The sequence below is a fragment of the Prionailurus viverrinus genome, chromosome C1 (genome assembly GCF_022837055.1).
Source record: "Prionailurus viverrinus isolate Anna chromosome C1, UM_Priviv_1.0, whole genome shotgun sequence".
Classification (NCBI taxonomy): Eukaryota; Metazoa; Chordata; class Mammalia; order Carnivora; family Felidae; genus Prionailurus; species Prionailurus viverrinus.
Genome location: NC_062568.1, coordinates 83,007,990 through 83,027,276, shown reverse-complemented (window position 1 = coordinate 83,027,276; position 19,287 = coordinate 83,007,990). Strand labels below are relative to the sequence as shown.

Sequence of the window (19,287 nt, the reverse complement as noted above, 5' to 3'; positions counted from 1 at the left end):
CTCTTAGAATTCCCACATGTGAATTCTGTTCTTCCAGCTTAACCACTACTTGCTTTACAGGTTACAAGCTGTCCTAAAGATTTGTGTTGTTTAGCCTTTATACATGCATTCATGGTATATCTATTTTTTCAATGTTTATTTATTTTTGAGAGAGAGAGAAAGACAGACCATGAGTAGGGAAGGGGCAGAGAGAGAGGGAGACATAGAATCCGAAGCAAACTCCAACTTCTGAGCTGTCAGCACAGAGCCCTATGCGGGTCTTGAACCCATGAACTGTGAAGTCATGACCTGGGCTGAAGTCAGATACTTACCTAACTGAGCCACCCAGGTGTCCCACAAACATGGTATATTTAAAAAAAAATCATCACATGTTAACAATAAAAAGTCAAGAGGTTTTATATAAAAATTCCTAGTTTCAAATATCTCCTGAGAAATAAAAAGGTTGGCAATACTGGATCATCATTTGTGTAGAATAAGTGGCAAGGCTGGGTAATAGCTCTGCCCATTAAATGGGATTTGAGCTCTTCAGCACAACTCTTATCTGTAGCTATTGACCCTGGCACTGAAGCCATGACAGCTGGCATATGTATTTATGCTTATATTACAAGAAAGGGTAAAGTGAAATATTTCTTATAGGCCCAACTCATATACTTCTTGACTACCTCCTATAGAAAAATGAGTGTGCAATCCTTTACCTCCATCATCAAAATTTTCTTACTTCCCTGTGTCAGGCTAGATCTGTCTTTATATTGTATTTTCATAGCATGATGAAAAATGTATTATTGACCACCTTTTGCACTATCATGTAATTATTTCTATGCTTATCTTAAGTCTCAAATTTAGGAAGCTTATGTCAGCAAAGTGTTCAATGACTGTTTGAAAGTGGACCCTATAAACTTCACAGACACATGCTAGTGCTTTGCACATAATCTCTTATCTTTCTTTAAATACATATCTGTTTGGCCAGTGGATGAATAAGTGTGTACACATCAGCAAGGATGGATCAAGCTAATTTTATGGATCACATGCTGTGTAAAAAGCACAACTGTGCCCCCATTTAAGTAGAATCAGAAAATTTGGAAGAATTATTTATAATGGGCAACTTTCCTAAAAATCAAAATATGTTTTGTAAATTTTGAGCTCTTTTTCAAATTCCATTTCTATTCTTTGACACACTTAGGACATGCAGACTGCTCCATTAACTCATTAAATATTAAATGAACTAAATTAAGCTTGAAAAATTACCTTGAGCTATTTTTCTCATCTTGGGTATCTGAAATAAATCAAACAAAGTATTTTGTGTGAGGTCCTTGCCAGCTGGAGAAAGACTCTAAAAGAGAACACTGCCACTCAATTTGTTTTATTTTTTTCCCTTCAGTTTTATACTTACTTCCAACAATATATAGAGACAACAATCACTGCTTTTTTTCTGGTAAAAGAAATAGCAGAAATTTACTCTTGAAAGCACACTCTTTGTTAGAGTAAGACATTTTTACCTGCAAATTACACAACACTTAGGAGTCTCAAGATTTTTTTTTTTTTTTGCCTTTTCTGTCTCCTAAATCCCTTTTTCTCTCCATAAGCTGTTGGCTCTGTCTCATACCTTCTTAACTGACACATTTCTCTTAAATTTCAGTAGCAAATTGACTCCATGCTCCCCACCTCTGACTACTCATCTATGGATTTGTCAGTGTCATCAATATGTACTTTAATCAAGTCCAACTAAAAGGATTAATTTAAGTTTCTACAATAGCACTTTATACAAATGTGAATAATAATAGGCACTGTTGAGGAGGAAAATTTTCCTCTACCCTCAAAGGTTGTTCTGTGTGGTCTAACAAGTTGACCTGAGACAGGTTAGCAGGAGAAAATAAAATTTGATTTTGTACATATGAGAACCCTATATACATAAGCGATTCAAAGATAGAAAAGTAAACTGAGGTATATATCCCATCCACAGCTAAGGAATTGGATAGAGGCCTGGAGTTCAATGGGGAGGTGGGCAATTCACCCGGCAACAGGAAGAACAGATGTTTGGTATTTAAATGTCTGAACTGCCACAGAGTTGGGCCTTTCAGATAAAATTTATCTCTGCTAATAACTCTTGTTCTGAGAAAAACTAATTTAGATTCTCTTAGGTAGTAACTAGGGTAAATATTTCTCTTAAGTTTGCAGAGTCTTGATTGCCTTCAGCTCAAAATATTCCACATGCCAAAGTGGCACGTTTTGGGGACACTTGCTCTAAACTCTTTCATAGTAGAATAAATGAAAAGAAATTGGAGAACATAATAAACTCAGGCTGGATGAAAGACTTTCAGAATAAAAATTGACTCTGAAATGAGATAGTAACAGAGATGATAGAGGCACCTTTTACAGAGTTCTTTATTGAGTATTATAATTATTATTATTATTTAGCATCTGTGTATGCTTTTGAATCATAGGACTTGAATCCATTTTGGAAAATTAAGCGCTTCAAGACTATGGCAGAGGGGCACCTGAGTGGCTTAGTTGGTTAAGCATCCAACTCTTGATTTAGGCTCAGGTCATGATCTCACAGCTCATGAGTTTGAGTCCCATGTCAAGCTCTGCGCTGACACTGTGGAACCTGCTTGGAATTCTCTCTGTCTCTCTCTGTCTCTCTCTGTCTCTTTCTGTCTCTCTCTGTCTCTCTCAAAATAAATAAATAAACTTAAAAAAAATAAAAGACTATGGCAAGGAGACTTACTAGCTTTCATCTTCTTCCCCTTCATTCCTACCTTCCTCCAATACTATCCAATTACTCCCTAATTATGAACTTCTTTGGAGAATCCCAAGATCAGAGATAACTGGTTAACCTATTACTGTTAATCCACCATTTATTTTTACCATCTATATAGAGTTGACCAACATGCACACGCGGACACACACACACACACACACACGAACTCACTCACATATACTATAACTTTTTCTTTTTTTGTTGTTCACTTTCCTCAAAGTTTGCCATCAGTTTTTCTTTTTAAGGTAATGTCCAGATTTATAACACTGCAGTTCTTTGATTGTTTCCTATGATTTTTATACCAAACCAGGAATGATATTCACAATATTTAAAGACCTGATTGATATGGTGTGAAAGCTGTAGTTCCCCCCAACAGCCATGGAAATGTCACATTTTCATTACTAGTACTCTTTACTAGCCTTGAAGGGACTTATAGGCATCTGTAATTTACCCACCATGATGTTAGTGCCACTGCCTTGGGCATCCACTGGTGTTTGGACATGCACTATAGAGGGAACATGAAGAGACTGGTATGTATGAATGGCCACAAGCTAGCTGGAAAGCATCCCTGCAGTTATCTCCTAGGGATCATGGGACCTACCACTATGGGTGATTACTCAAGTGGATCAGGACAAACATTTCAAGTATTTTATTACTTTAGCAATTATATGAGCATCCCAATGCATACCAGCTGACTATCAGCTCTGTGTATACCCACTAATATCTTGTATAATTACCTTTTCACACTAAAATCTGTTGCTTATTGATGGTCTTAATAAATAAATAAAGTCAATTTGTCTGAATGAATCAATAAACTTATCAGGAAAAAAATTAAGTTGTACTATCCCATATTTTACTTTAATAAATAGACAAATAATGAATCAAACTTGAGAGACAGTGAGCTACCCCTTCACCTGGAAATCTCAGAACAGCCTTTGTGCGTATTAGTCCACTGGTTAGAAAAATGTTCGTATTGAGCTAGTGAAGATGGCAAGGAAAAAAACACATAATATTCCTTGTTTTATCGGAGGGATTTTGAATGTATTTTTAACTACTATTAATTGTCCAAGAAACTTCATTTTAAAAGATGTAGGTCTGAATAAATTGCTATGACATAAAATTGCCACAAGAACAAAGGGCTTCAAATAATATTGTTTTAAAATTTAGTATCAGTTTAGAGAACATCTACTGACAATTGTATGACTTTTTATTCATTTACTTATTCAACAATTATTTAAGTTCATGCATATTGTGTAAAAGTAGAAGACAATATGATTGGAAATTTACTGCAAGAGAGCTATGCAAACAGGGCTGTCAGATGGGATAGAAGAGAGTGTGGCAAAATAATCTTTCACAGAGGTTACCTTGTCATCAAAACCTGAGCTACCCATGCAAAGTGAGACTGAGAAAGGTTTTTGCAAATAGAGGGAGGTAGGTAAAGGGCACAGGAGACGTGAAGACTGAACCAGATGACAAAGGTCTTTAAAAGCCATACCGAGCAAAGTGAGTTATATTCTGAAACCAACGGGGGTTCTTTGAAGTGACACAGGGAATCTTGCACTCAAAACTGTGATTTAGCAAGCTTAATGCATGTGGCTGTGTCAATATCAGTGTGAGCTCTTTGGATAATTTTATAGAAATCTGTTGAAAAATATTTTATTTTTATTTAAAAAATTGCATTAAGTAGGCACTCAAATGAGCAGTTTCTGTTTTCACCTATTCATATTGTTTTTCTACCTACTCTTAAGAGGTAAAATAATGAAAATATTAACTGGATGAGTATGGAGAGGGTTTGGAGAACTATGTGTTGTTTCTTTATTTTTAAGATGCTGCCATCTAGTGAAACTTTTGAAAGATCACTTTTTGGTGGTCTCATTCAAGTTTGTATCTTCTGGTCCTTTCCTCAAAACAGTTACATGTTAATAATTTATGTTTCTGCCATCCATGGGGAAAGAATTGTACATACATTAAAACATATTGTAAGAGCCTCAAGTGATTTTTTAATGTGGTACCACAGATGTGACTACAGGGCTTTTAATAATGGGATATGGTAGGTGAAGTTTCATTGTTTCTTCATTGTGACATTCTTTATAAATAATTGATAATAAAATAAAAATGCTGCCTTTCCTGTTTCTTAAGTTTTCGAAGAAAAGTTTAGTTTTAAAAATATATATATATAAAACTGAGTTGTAAATACTGTTTCACAAAAAAAGAAAAAAAAAACCCTGGTTTTAATTAGAAATGTTGGCAAGAAAAAAGAGGATGTCAAGTTCAGACCTTTTTTTTTTCTAAATTTAATTTCAATATTAAAATGTATCTTAAAATACAAACAAAAAAATCTGTGTGTGTGTGTGTGTGTGTGTGTACTGAATTTAAACATTAGTCTGCAAACCCAGATTTTGACCATCTTTAAATCTTGATAGAGATTAATTGTGTTTCTTTTCTATCATTCTCTAAATTTATGACATGAATTGCCTTTTTTTTTTTCCTGAGAGAAACAAAGTACAAACCCATCCCCTCCCCCGCAACAAAACAAAACAAAACAAAACAAAATCAGATATATAATACTGGTAAAAAACTTTTTCTTCTATGAGATACCAGTTCTGGCCACTTTATAATGAGTAAAGTTTCTAATTGACTCTTCAATATATTGAGTTTTCTTTATGAAACTAATTCTATATGTTAGGGGTCAGCAAATCTTTTCTTTAATGGGCAAGATAGTAAATATTTGAGATTTGTGACCCATATGGTCTCTGTTGAAACCACTCAATTCTGCTTGCAAAAGTAGTCATAGACAAAATTTAAACACTGAGGGGCGCCTGGGTGGCTCAGTTGATTAAGTATCTGACTTTGGCTCAAGTTACCATCTCATTGTTTGTGAGTTTGAACCTCGTGTCGGGCTCTGTGCTCACAGGTCAGAACCTGGAGCCTACTTTGAATTCTGTGTCTCCTTCTCTCTCTGCTCCTCCCCAACTCGTGCTGTCTCTCTCAAAAATAAATAAACATTTAAAATAATAAAAAAAAATAAATGAATAAACAAATGAAACTAATCGTGTTCAAATACAAGGTTACCTTCAAAAACAGGTCATAGTTTGCATCCCTCTGTTCAGGGAAAGTACCTGTAATAGCAGTTTGAGGTTATTCTTTTTTTTAAAAAAATTAATTTATTTATTTTGAGAAAGAGAGAGACCAGAAGAGGGGCAGAAAGAAAGGGACAGAGAGAGTCCCAAGCAGGTTCTGCACTGTCAACAGGGAGCCAGACGCAGGACTCAATCTCATGAACTGTGGTATCATGACCTCAGCTGAAACCAAGAGTCAGACACTTAACCAACTGAGCCACCCAGGCTCCTGAACATTAGTTATTTTTAAAAGGTGTTAGAAAAATCTAAAATTGGCCCCTCTGAAATTATTTACTGCAATAATTTCTATAGATAGATGTGCTTCTTCAAAGTTGCAGGAAATCTAAAGTTTTGAAAACATAATTATTATATGCACTTAGTAAGCTAAAAATAGAAAAACTCACAGGTAAAACATTTGTGCAAAGTGAACTATTACCCCCATTTAATGATCAGGGATTTTTTTAAAATTCATGTTTATGTACAAAATTGTCTTAATGTGGAAAGAATCACTATATTCTCAAAGTAAAACTTTTAACATTTTGATTTATAGGAAGTTAAAGGTTTTGATGTTAAGCCATTAAAATGAACTTATTGTTTGGGTACAGTCTGGGTAATATAATTCATTGCTTCAGATTTTCCTTCTGGGAACTCAGTAGAAACAGAGGGTTAGTTTCTAAAACAGTGAATTCTGCTAGGCAGACATACAGAACACTTGGACAATGTAAACAAGTAAACAAGGCAAAGTCAAATAGTAAGAGGCTATTAGGGTCTCAAGTAAATGTATAGGGAGAACACAGTGTTGAGTCATAAAAACAGCATCACTTTTATTGGTCATCTTTGTGTCAACTGATCTAGGCATTACTTAGTCATAGAGATCCTGTTAAGTCTCAACTGAACTCACTCATGCATCTCTTGACCTACTAAGGAGAGGTGGGGAGAGCAGCTGATCCAAGCTGAGCTCAGGTGAGGAAGACTCTGAGCCAGCAGGTTGGCTAAGCAGGTCCTTGTTACAGAGATGGCAGAGAACAAGAGAAAACAAGCCTAATCTAATCACTCTAGTGCTTTGGACTCTCCTTGTATTACATGTGCTAACATTCCATTGGTCAAAATATGTAACTTGTCTAATCCCAGTGCAGAGAATTACATTCTGCCCACAGTGAGAAGAACTGAAAAATTACATGGCAAAGAAGATGGATACAAGGATGGACAAAGAATGAAAGCCATTAAGGCAATTTATCATATCATATATATACTTGAATTAATTAAATTAAATGTGGGCATGATGTGGGATTCAGTGACAAACTGAAAACTACTATTAACTCCATCAGGTTAGAGGATATACTAAAGCAGAGGTTCTCAAACTTTAAAAAATTTTTTATATGTTTATTTTTGAGAGAGAGAGAGAGCAAGCATGCAAGCAGAGGTGGAGGGGCAGAGAAAGAGGGAGACACAGAATCTGAAGCAGGCTCCAAGCTCCAAGCTGTTAGCACAGAGCCTGATGCAGAGCTTGAACTCACAAACCAGGAGATCATGACCTGAGCCAAAATCAAGAGTCAGACACTCAATAGGCTGAGCCACCCAGGTGCCTCTCAAACTTAGTAATGCACACATTTTACACTCTTAAAAACCACTGAAGACCTCAAAGAGGTTTTGATATTGTGTTTATATATGTATTTACTATATTTTAATTAAATACATTTATTCATTCATTTATTTTAGAGTAATAATAACAAATAGATTACATATATTTTTTTAACTTTTTTATTTTAGAGAGAGAGAGAACATGAGAGGGGGAGGGGGCAGAGGCAGAGAGAGAGAGAGAGTGAATTCTAAGCATCTCTCCATGCTGAGCATGTATCCAGACATGGGACCTGATCTCACGACCTTGGGATCATGACGTGAGCCAAGTCAAGAGTCAGTTGCTCGATGGACTGAGCCACCCTGGTATCCCAAACACATTACATATTAACATAAATAATGTGCTGTTAGGGAAACAAAACTATGTTTTCTAAAACAAAATAAGAATGTTGTACACTTGGCAAATCTCTTTAATTTGGCTTGATAGAAGACAGCTAGTTTTTTATATCTGCTTCTGCATTCAATCTCTTGCTTTTTTTTTCCTTCATGAAGCATATTAAGAAAATCAGTCCTTGGGGCGCCTGGGTGGCGCAGTCGGTTAAGCGTCCGACTTCAGCCAGGTCACGATCTCGCGGTCCGTGAGTTCAAGCCCCGCGTCAGGATCTGGGCTGATGGCTCAGAGCCTGGAGCCTGTTTCCGATTCTGTGTCTCCCTCTCTCTCTGCCCCTCCCCCGTTCATGCTCTGTCTCTCTCTGTCCCAAAAATGAATAAACGTTGAAAAAAAAATTTAAAAAAAAAAAAGAAAATCAGTCCTCATGCAGATAGATAGTTGGAAAAAGCAAAAGTATTTTAATAGTCTTTTCTCAGTTAGTTACGACTATTCTTTGATACTGTACCAGAATTGACAAGTTGTGGTATGCAATGTGAAACCAAATTACTAACTTTCTCTGCTTTGTTACATTAAAATCCATTGTATGGTTTTGTACTTTGAAGAGGTCTTTATTCATGCTTGATATGTAATATCAAACATTGGTTGTTTGAAAAATATTGGTTCATATTTTCCAAACACCTACATATTTCATTATATATTATTTTAAAAAGCACATGTTACTACTAAACTCGTTAGAAATATCTTAAATATTGGGAAGTGGTCATATTCATAGAAGTGGATACAAGTTTTCAAAATCCTAATTTCTCTTAGAAACTTTTTTCATTGGCAGCAAATACTATGACTTGTTTTCCTTGATTTGACACTCATTTCATTCATTTCCAAAAGAATGTCTATCAAATGCCCAAGTATGAATTACTGTTGTTTGTCTCTCAGTTGCTTTTTCATTAAAAAAAATTGTTCTCTGTGGAGTGAAGGTGGCTAGTTCAGTTTGCAACTCAAATAATTGCATAAGTGCATTACTTTGAGGTAACCCTCTTACTTCAGAATGTGGTCAAATGTTTTATGCATACTTCTCATGTTAAGCCCTAAAAATTTGAGCACTAAGGCATTGAGATTTAAAATAACTTTATCATTTAAAAAAAAATTTTTTTTTCAACGTTTATTTATTTTTGGGACAGAGAGAGACAGAGCATGAACGGGGGAGGGGCAGAGAGAGAGGGAGACACAGAATTGGAAACAGGCTCCAGGCTCTGAGCCATCAGCCCAGAGCCCGACGCGGGGCTCGAACTCACGAACCGCAAGATCGTGACCTGGCTGAAGTCGGACGCTTAACCGACTGCGCCACCCAGGCGCCCCTAACTTTATCATTTTTACAGATGTCTCAAGGAGTTTTTTTTAATGTTTATTTATTTATTTTGAGAGAGAGAGCATGAGCAGGGGAGAGGCAGAGAGAGAGAGGGAGAGCCTGACACGGGGCTCGATCTTAAGATTGAAAAATCACAACCTGAGCCTCAAGAGTCAGACACTTTACCAACTAAGCCACCCAGGCATTCTTTTCAAGGAGATTTTTTTTTTTTTTTCCAACGTTTATTTATTTTTGGGACAGAGAGAGACAGAGCATGAACGGGAGAGGGGCAGAGAGAGAGGGAGACACAGAATCGGAAACAGGCTCCAGGCTCCGAGCCATCAGCCCAGAGCCTGACGCGGGGCTCGAACTCACAGACCGTGAGATCGTGACCTGGCTGAAGTCGGACGCTTAACCGACTGCGCCACCCAGGCGCCCTCAAGGAGATTTTTAAGCAAAATTATCTTCTTATTTCCCCCTGCAACTAAATGGTTTCAGCATGCAGTGACCGCTAGTATAATCTGGTGCCACTGCCTTGATTGTGCTAACATGCCAGCAATTTTCCCATAACTGTTTTTAAAGTATCATTGCAAATGTCAACACAGTGAAGAAGGCAAAAATGTCTTCATATTTTGAAAACAATTTTGACCTAGAAGGATCTTGGGAATGCCCAGTGTTTTGTGGTTTACATGTTTGAACCACTGTACCAAAGGATAAACCATATTTATAGTACAGCAGTTGGTCAAAGATTTTTTTAGAGATATTTGTACTTATTATTTCTAATCATTAAGCAAATTCAAAACTTGTTATTATGTTCTTCCCCAGGGTTGTTTTGTTGGCTTTGATCTAGCACATGCAGTTGGAAATGTCGAACTCCGCTTACATGACTGGGGGGTTGATTTTGCCTGCTGGTGCTCCTACAAGGTACAAATTAGTTAATATGTTCATATCCTTTTATTACACATTGATTGTTATCTAAATGAACAACTTGATTGGTGGCCAGTTTTAACTATTTGATTTACTTTCCTCCATTTCTTTTGTTACTGTTTTTTTTCTGACTTTAGTTAATTATAAAGTCATATGATAGAATAGTATAATAAATAATTAAAATTGGGTATTTCCATCCACTATAGAGTACTAATTCCTTTAATTGCTTGGCTACTATAGAAAAATCATGAGATTTTAGGAAAAAAGCTCCACCCTTAGAACTTAATTCAAATTGATTAGGTTCTTAGGTTTTGGTGATATGCTGTGTCATTTCTACATACATAAAGATAATTCTTATGGAATCAAGTTGATATTGATATTTGAAGATAATTTCATTGACAGGGATTATGGAAATGAAACTGATTTTATTTTAATGTAGGTGTTTTAAAAATAGATGCTTTATTATTATGGAAATATTTTTGTAACAAAATAATTGGAATGAATAGGGTTTAAAATTAGATAGACTTCATTGGAACTGTTACCTATTTAGTTGATGCAAAATTTGGCCAAAAATGTAATAGGTATTTAGTCTCAATTAATAATGCTTATGTTTATTTTTTTTTTCCTTTGAGTTAGGTAATGTAAAATTATGTTTTATTATAAAAGCTCAAATAATCACACATTTTGAGCTGGTCAAAAGTTGGTTTCATAACAAAAAAGTCAAGTGATTTTATTGTTCATTTTTATCATATGCTCATACATTTTAATTTCTTTTCTATCCAGTATTTAAACTCAGGAGCGGGAGGTCTTGCTGGTGCCTTTGTCCATGAAAAACATGCTCATACAATTAAACCTGCGTGAGTACCATCTTCAGATTCTTCTCTGGTGATGAATAAATTAATTTGCATTAATGATATGCTAAATTTACATGAGCTCTTTAAGGTGCTATCCAATAAGAATCTGGATTGATTATAATTATATTAACACTCTATTAACAATGATGCACTTTATTAGAAATAAATGCTTTTTGAAGAGTTCAGTTGGTTGAACATGAATCACAAAAGGGGAAGCTCAATGCTAAAAATGAGTCACTGTAATCATGTAGAGCAGATGGTTTAATGCAAAGAGATGACTTATTTTTTTTTTCAAAATTAGACTTCAGAAAATTTCAGATTCCTCACATTGATGAATAAATCAAAGGCAACCAGAGCTGTGCCTAATAGAGCCTTAAATGTGGTATGTTATTATTAAAATTACATCTACCTTTAAAGCTAGAAACATTATATGATGGTTTTGTAAGGATTATCTTCTGTCCTAAAAGATTTTATAATCCATGAAAACTGAAGAAGCTGAACACTGAACAACACAGACTGCATAAAAAGCAATACTTTTCTACTTTATATAACTTTCTCATTTTTTAGAGCAAGTATAAATGCAAATGTGATACATTAACAAATTTATACATTTTTATTTGACTAGGGAACTTGTAAGTTTGTTTTTATCTGTATGGAGATAAAGAAATAATATTCTGAAAAAACTCCTTTCAGAGTTTTGTATCAAAGTATGTGTGATGAGGAGACTGTCTAGACTCATAATAGGTAATATAATAATGTTTGATTAGTTTTCTGAATCCTCTCAGCCACTAGCTGAGTGGTGTAATCTTTACAAGAATTGAAGCTGAATTAGTAATAAAACTTGGAGCACCTCACATTTCTGAGGTTCTATGCATATAAATCCAAGAAATTTAAGATGATTTTCTACAGTTCATTTAATCATGTCTAAAATTTCTTCAAGATGTTAAAGTTTTAAAATTAAATAGAGCGTTTTCTTTAGACAGGTATTTTGTCAGGCAGATGTCTTCCCCAAATATATTGTCAGTATATTAGATTTCTCCCCATGTCCCAAATTCTCTGAAAAGAATATAAAGCATTATTATGTTACAGGAATACTATGCATATTTTAAATGGTCTCTTTTTCATTTTTAGCAAAACCCATTGATAGTGTTTTACCTAACATAATTGGTTTCCCTGTAGACAGTATATAAGGTACTGCTTGCTTTTGTGTGGAGACTCACTACTCTGATCATTTCCCACTCTCCACTTATTTAAATTGTAATAGAGGATCTGGTGTATCATACCAATCCAAAGAGAAGCTGGTGGGATGGTGAGGGATATGTTAAGTAATTTACACAAATTTTCAAGAATTTAAGCGTTAGCAGCTAAGCTCTGATCTTACAGCACATGTCTGTTGCACTTGAAATTTCTTTTGTCACTATTTGTCCTTCATGGATGAGAAACAGGAGGGGGTGAAGCCGTTATAGTGTGCTCACATGCACTTCGTCTTGTAGAATCCCAACATCCTCTAGACCACTCTAATTGTTACATCTTTGGTCCCAGGAGAAAGACTGTATAGACAGGCCAAATTCACATTCCAGCACGATCACTCGCTAGTCCATAACCTAAAGAATGTTCCTTGACCTCTCAGTGTTCTAGCCTCTATATAAAGATAATATCAGCATCTACCTCATAAGCAATGATTCTGAGAATAAAATGAGATGGTGCATGTAAAGCACTAAGCACAATTGTGAAAGAATTACATGTTGTCCATACATCTAGGCTAAATACTTTGTCGCTTTACTGTGAAGTTGTATGTTACCTCTTAGACTTCTGACTAGCAGAGATCATTTATCTCAAATAGAAGACATAACCTCAGAGGCTGTGGCTTGTAATCTGTAGAACATGACACAATTTTTTGTCTGTTACCAAGTTCGTTTCAGCAGGCCTTTGAAAAGCTGTGTAAGTTTCCATTCCTTGAATGCTCTTTTACAGGCCTTACATTCCTTACCGTCTGACTGGTTCCTCGCTAATTAATGAGTTGAATGAGATCTTTATCGATCTTCACTTCATACTTATAGGAGAGACATGCTTTTAACATTTTGAAAATTATATGTTATTATCTCTTGTGGCATTTTAACCATCCGGCTTTGGTCTCCAAAGACTCAAATCAGGCTTGACTCATGAAGCCCTCTTTACAGGAAACCCTGTTTGTTGTTAAAGCTTCTTTTTACATCATGTCAGAATGACTAATTCCAACGGTGCCAACTTCCATCCAATAATGGAATGTAACAGCAATTGATTGAGCAAACGTTGGGAAGTAAACTCTGTTGCTTTTTTAAAGGGTGACATCTAGTGGCTAAGCGTGTTATTTCAAACAAGTAGTATACAAGTGATATTTTCTTTTATGTCATTTATTCTTTCTTAAGAATTTTTAAAGTATATATATTTAAATTGGTTTTTCTTGTACTATTTGACTGTATTTATAGTGTAATACTTGTGTAGTCAAAACCTTCAAAAAAAAAGTAAAACAGGATGAAGGTCAAAGTTAAATTAGGGGCATTCTAAGTGTGTGGTTAAACAGAATGCATAAATGTTCATCAAGGGTGGGAAAAAGGGCATTATGGGAGTGACTGACCCACCTGGTATAGACAGTGGATATCAGAATATGTAACCCTGAATTCTAAAGTTTAATATTCAGTATATAACTTTGAAATATATTTTATATGTTAACATTAGCAACTGGTAAATTACATCTGTACCAAGAAGTTGCACTTCTGTTTTTTTTGTTTGTTTGTTTAAATAGGCATTTTGGCCGTTTTTCAGAACATATGACCTAAGACTTTTTCCAAAAACCTTTTGCCAATAAAGAGAAAGAGTATAGACTATCGTTAATCCACTGCATTAAGCATCATAACTCAAGCTGTTATTCTCAAGTAAAACTTGACCTTGTCCTAGTTTATCATCACCTTTTCTCATTCCAGTGTCATATTCTAAACTTTGTCTATAGCTAAGAATTATTCTAAATCAGAACTAGTTTTGAGTAAATGCCATCTTGTTGTTTTTTTTTTCCTTCAAGGATGACTTCAACTCAGTCTCTAAAATTAATAATTACTGCTCTGAGATATAAAGGGCAATACTTTTAGCTATAAGAATTTGAAGATCAGGGGCGCCTGGGTGGCTCAGTCGGTTAAGCGTCCGACTTCGGCTCAGGTCATGATCTCACGGTCCATGAGTTCGAGCCCCGCGTCAGGCTCTATGCTGACAGATCAGAGCCTGGAGCCTATTTACGATTCTGTGTCTCCCTCTCTCTCTGACCCTCCCCTGTTCATGCTCTGTCTCTCTCTGTCTCAAAAATAAATAAACGTTAAAAAAAAAGTGAAAAAAAAAGAATTTGAAGATCAGAAATGCATCACTAAAAAAGGACTTAAATACATTGAATTTTTTTAACTTTATAAATGTTGACTTTTTTGGTACACTTTAGATCAGTAATTAACCTTTTGATTTTATGGAATTCAAAAATATCTGAAGCTCATAAAATGATTCTTCTGTAGGAGCCCATAGACTGCAATTCAACACCCCCAGCCACACATACATACACATATATATGTGCATGTGTGTATATACTTTTTTTTTTTTTTTTTTGAGAAAGAGACTCTAGCATGAAAACAGAACAAGCCTGGATCATAAGAGCTCTTTTTTTTTTAATGTGTTTTTATTTATTTTGAGAGAGAGAGGAAGGAGAGAAAACGATATGGGGAGGGCAGAGACAGAGGGAAAGAGAGAATCCTAAGCAGGCTCTGCACAGATGCTTAACTGACTAAGCCACCCAGGAGCCCCATATTAAGATTCCTTCTGTCACCTGCTTTTTTACCCCATCCAGTAAGACCATTCATACTAGAAAATTGCTGTTCCTCACTTTCCATAATAAAGCTTTATTATTTCCATAATAAAGGACATAATAAAGCTCCAAATGCTCCAATGTATTAGATTTATTGAAATGTTCATTTCCCTCAGGTTTTTTAAGTTTTTTGAGTGACCAAGAATGAGACCTACTGATAATTTTGATGAAAATGCTAGAATTTCAAATCGTGTTAGCACATTCCCATAATCAGCTAGAAGTGTGTGATTGAAGCCTAGAAATAGAGATGACATTTTTAAGGCTTTTTAAAGGGATTGAGTCATCTTCTTTATTATAATAAGTAATTTCCAGGTTAAGAAGAACCAGCTGAAGAGACTGGCCAACTTCAGTGCATGGTTAGGGCAAATTTTAGAACTCAGCAATGTAGGTTATTATTATTTTTATTTGGGAAAATAAAAAAAAAAAAAGAAGACAAGCCAAACAATATTCAGGAAAGTCTAAAAAAGGATAAAAAGAGGCATAAAGAAAATTTAGCAAAACGACTTAAGAAAAGCTCATGCCATGCTTGGCCCAACTGTACAATTAATGTTATATGGGAAGACCATCTAATACACATTTGTTCCAGGGAATGCTGACTTGACACATTGATTCTATATACTTCTCCAGGCAATGCTGGAGAATGCCATCATCTAAAACTTATCTATAATTTAAACCTGGTTTTAGTTTCTTAGTGATCCTTTTGGACTTAGGTATTGTATTCTTGTCTACTACCTGCATAAGTTCTCCTGGTTAAAGGCTAGAGAACGAGGAAGTGTAGGGGACACCAGCAAGGTGTGTAAATTCATAAAACTCCAGGTCCTTTGAAATGCAGTAGGCCAATATCAATAGATTTCTCCGTTTTCAGAGAATCTTAAGTTGAAATGTGACCTCCACTTCCTAGGTCATCTGTTAGCCTGTTTCTCAAGTTCAGTGTTTACTATTAACTTGGATGACTTCTCAGCCACAACTTTTTGACTTCTCAGTTATATTAGATATCCTTCACCATCCCCTTTGTCATTGATGTTTCCCTCCCACAGCCCTAGGCTTCAGGGCGCCATTTTCTCTTGCTTCAGCTCCAATTTATGTGATGATTCTTCTAAATTTTACAAAGTTTACTCTTTCACCTTTTCACTCTCAGTGCCTCAACTTTGGTCCCTGAGTCCAGAAATATCCACAGTCTTGGTTTCAATAATAGACATTTGTAGAGGACACCAATTTGCATTTCCAGCTTTATCACTTGCTTAGTTTTTAGCCCTTCTTTTAATCTGATTGTAAATTACAAGAGTTTCTGATTACCAAGGCATTATCCCAGTTCCCAAAGACACATAGTAATGTTAGAAAGCAAAGATTGCCATAATGGAAAATATTCCCTAATGAACTACTCACAAAATTAGCCTTTACTGAACACCCTTTCCCAATTAGTATTAGCATCTATCTCTACGACTTATAAAATGTCTTGGTCTCTTGCTGGTTATAAAATTTATAACTGTCAGGTAACAGAATAAAAACATAATGAAAATAGATTGTAAAGTAAAATTTTTCAAGAGATTCAAGATTTCCTGATGCAAGTGATACTGAAGAATTGCTGAATCACAAAATTATGGGCAGTGAGAATCTTCCAGAGTTAGAACCAATAACAGATGAAGTAGAAGAAATTAGACACGGTACTTCAAAAGCAAATGACTTGAATATCAAGGATTGAAAGGAAATGATGAATGCTTCAAAAATTTTTATAGAAATGATCATTTCTATGGTCATGCTGAAAAAGTTAAATGTAATATGAAAGAGATTGTATTTTTCTATCCCAACATTTTTTGAAATACACCAAAAAAATCAACACTCAATTTATTATTTACTCCTTTTAATAATTAGCACATTATACTTCTAACTTGTTTTATCAAATTTTGTGTACATTTTTATATAATTTTAAACTTTACCTTTTAAAAGCATCTCAATCAAATTTTAAAAACTTCCATTAATTACTATAAAAATATGGTTATTTGTTTAAAATGGATTTTATTTTAAATGACCTTTTCCCAGTATTCCGTTGGTCATCAAATAATGAAGAATTCCATTACGTCCATATTTCTTTCTAATCTCAGGGTGTAAACAGAGTGAAACTTCCATTTTATCTTACTTCAGCAGAAGTATCCTTTTTAAGGTACTCATCTTTGTCATGTAAAGAAAATGATCCTGGGACGCCTGGGTGTCTCAGTCGGTTAAGCATCCGACTTCGGCCCAGGTCATGATCTCATGGCTCCTGAGTTTAAGCCCCAGGTCAGGCTCTGTGCTGACAGCTCAGAGCCTGGAGCCTGCATCTATTTCTGTGTCTCCGTATCTTCCTGCCCCTCCCCCATTCATGCTCTGTCTCTGTCTCTCAAAAATAAACATTAAAAAATTTTATTCAAAAAAAAAGAGAGAACGATCCTGAGTCAATTAAGAAGACATGAACAAATATAACCAATACATATTTTTGTACAAGTAACTTTCACAGATGAAAATAAATATAAGATACTGCCTATGATTTTAACTTATAATCCACTATAGAGATAATATTTTAATAACTGAATAGATGATTTAGATGACAGGTAACACAAGTTAGAATATGTGTTTTATATGTTTTATATGTTTATATGTTTTTATGTTTTATAGTTGCTAAGTGAATTCTCAGACCTTGCCATAGAAGCTGTGGATAGATATCTTTAACTCAGGTGCTTTGGAAAAGCTTGGTGGGGAAATTTACAGTTACAAATCCTCTGCTGAATGGAATGCTACATTAACTAAGTGAATAAATTTACTCTTTGTTACTTTGAGAGCTGAAATTGTTGCCTATGAGAAAGATTTCACTTGGTTAGTTTCACACATTTGAGAAAGTATAAAGAAGAAGAAAGAATTACTTAAATGACATTTCTTAAAGGGATATGTCAAGTGATCATTTTCTTTTAATACTTTTCACTAGAATTTTTATGGAACCTGAGTTATTGACTTAACATTTAAAATTCTGCCTATTATCATGAAATTGCTCGTTATCCCTATTCTACAATATTTTAGAAATTATAAACACTGGTGAAATCAAGTTTGCTTCATGCTCACACTTAATTTCAGAGCCAAGCTCATGGAGGGCATTAAACTTGTTCTAAGTTTTAGTCCCTAAATCCTCACTGTAAGGAGCCCAAAAGATGGCACACTGATTGAAGAAAATCAATGGAATCATGACGTATAACCTATACTTATCTTCATTTGGAAACCATGTTAGATCAGTAACTCTAAAAGGATCCCTTATCTTCTTGGCTTGAAATAATTTTAACTATGCATAATCATCTAGATGATTTTTGTGTGTTGTGAATTTAAGCTGTAATCATAAAAATAACATTTATACTCTGGGGTGTGATCACAATTAGAAATAAGTTCAGTAAATAATCTGATTTTTTCAACTCAGGAGATAAAGTAATCCTGGCTCTTAAAGGGAAGCCAAAATAGTAATTATCAGTATAAAAAGATATATTAAAGCCATCGTTACTTGCAAATCACTACTCTCAGATAATGGTGACATAATCATTAATTTGGGAAAATTGTGGAGTCCTTTTAAATCTCAAAATTTATTTTTTCTTCTAAAGTTGCAGTTAAGTGTCTCTGAAGATATATGAGGTCAGTGAACCTTTCAGACACCAAAAGTAAAACTTGTCAAAGAGCTTCAGCTCTTGTTTTAATTACTTCAATTTTTGCCCCTAAAGTGACCTTTGGAATCTGCAGGGTAGTTTTATATATATGTATATGAAGAACTATTGCTAAAACTTTTACTTGTTAGTATTGAGAAAAATACATGTATCTATTTGGCTCCTTATGATGGCCAAAACAGCCATGGTGCAGTGATACCTGTGTGTGGGCCACACACAGACCCACTGGATCCTGGTGCTTTCAAAAGACTGGGCTGGGCTAACTTCACCAACCACAAGAACATTTGTAATAAAATACATTGTTCAGAACAAAGTTCTGAACTCATGTGATCTGCTTTTTTTTTTTTCTTTGCATACTTGTTTTTACTCAACTACAAAGGAGAAGATTTGATTGGGTGGAAATGATCTTTTTCTCTAGTGTTGAGGTCTGCCTTGGTCATGACTAGTTCATGTATAGATATTTTGCTTTGGTTCCCATATCAATCTCTGCTCTAATCAGCTTTGGACAAGATTTTAGAAGATTTGGTAGAAGTCATAGAAACTTAGTCTGAAAATGGTCTTTTTTTTCTTTTAAGGGGCCTGTGATGCTTGTGAGAAATCATCTTTACATGTTCAATATGATTGTTTGAATATTGATTATAAATTAATTCTACCTTTCTTGAGTACAAGGACATTGTCTTGTGATATTTCTTTCTTTCATAATCTGCAGTGTCCCAAAAAAATACTTTTTAAAAAATTTTGTTGTTGAATATATGGTT

At 34.9% G+C, this 19,287-nt stretch overlaps 1 protein-coding gene across 1 annotated transcript in view; it reads left to right on the top strand.

Annotated features, from left to right (window-relative positions):
* The window catches only part of KYNU (kynureninase), a 111,709-nt gene that overhangs the window by 54,610 nt on the left and 37,812 nt on the right, over window positions 1-19,287 (top strand). The window contains exons 9-10 of the mRNA XM_047868803.1: window positions 10,017-10,115; window positions 10,902-10,975. Coding sequence (XP_047724759.1) covers window positions 10,017-10,115; window positions 10,902-10,975 — 173 coding nt within the window. The remainder of the gene's footprint in view (window positions 1-10,016; window positions 10,116-10,901; window positions 10,976-19,287) is intronic.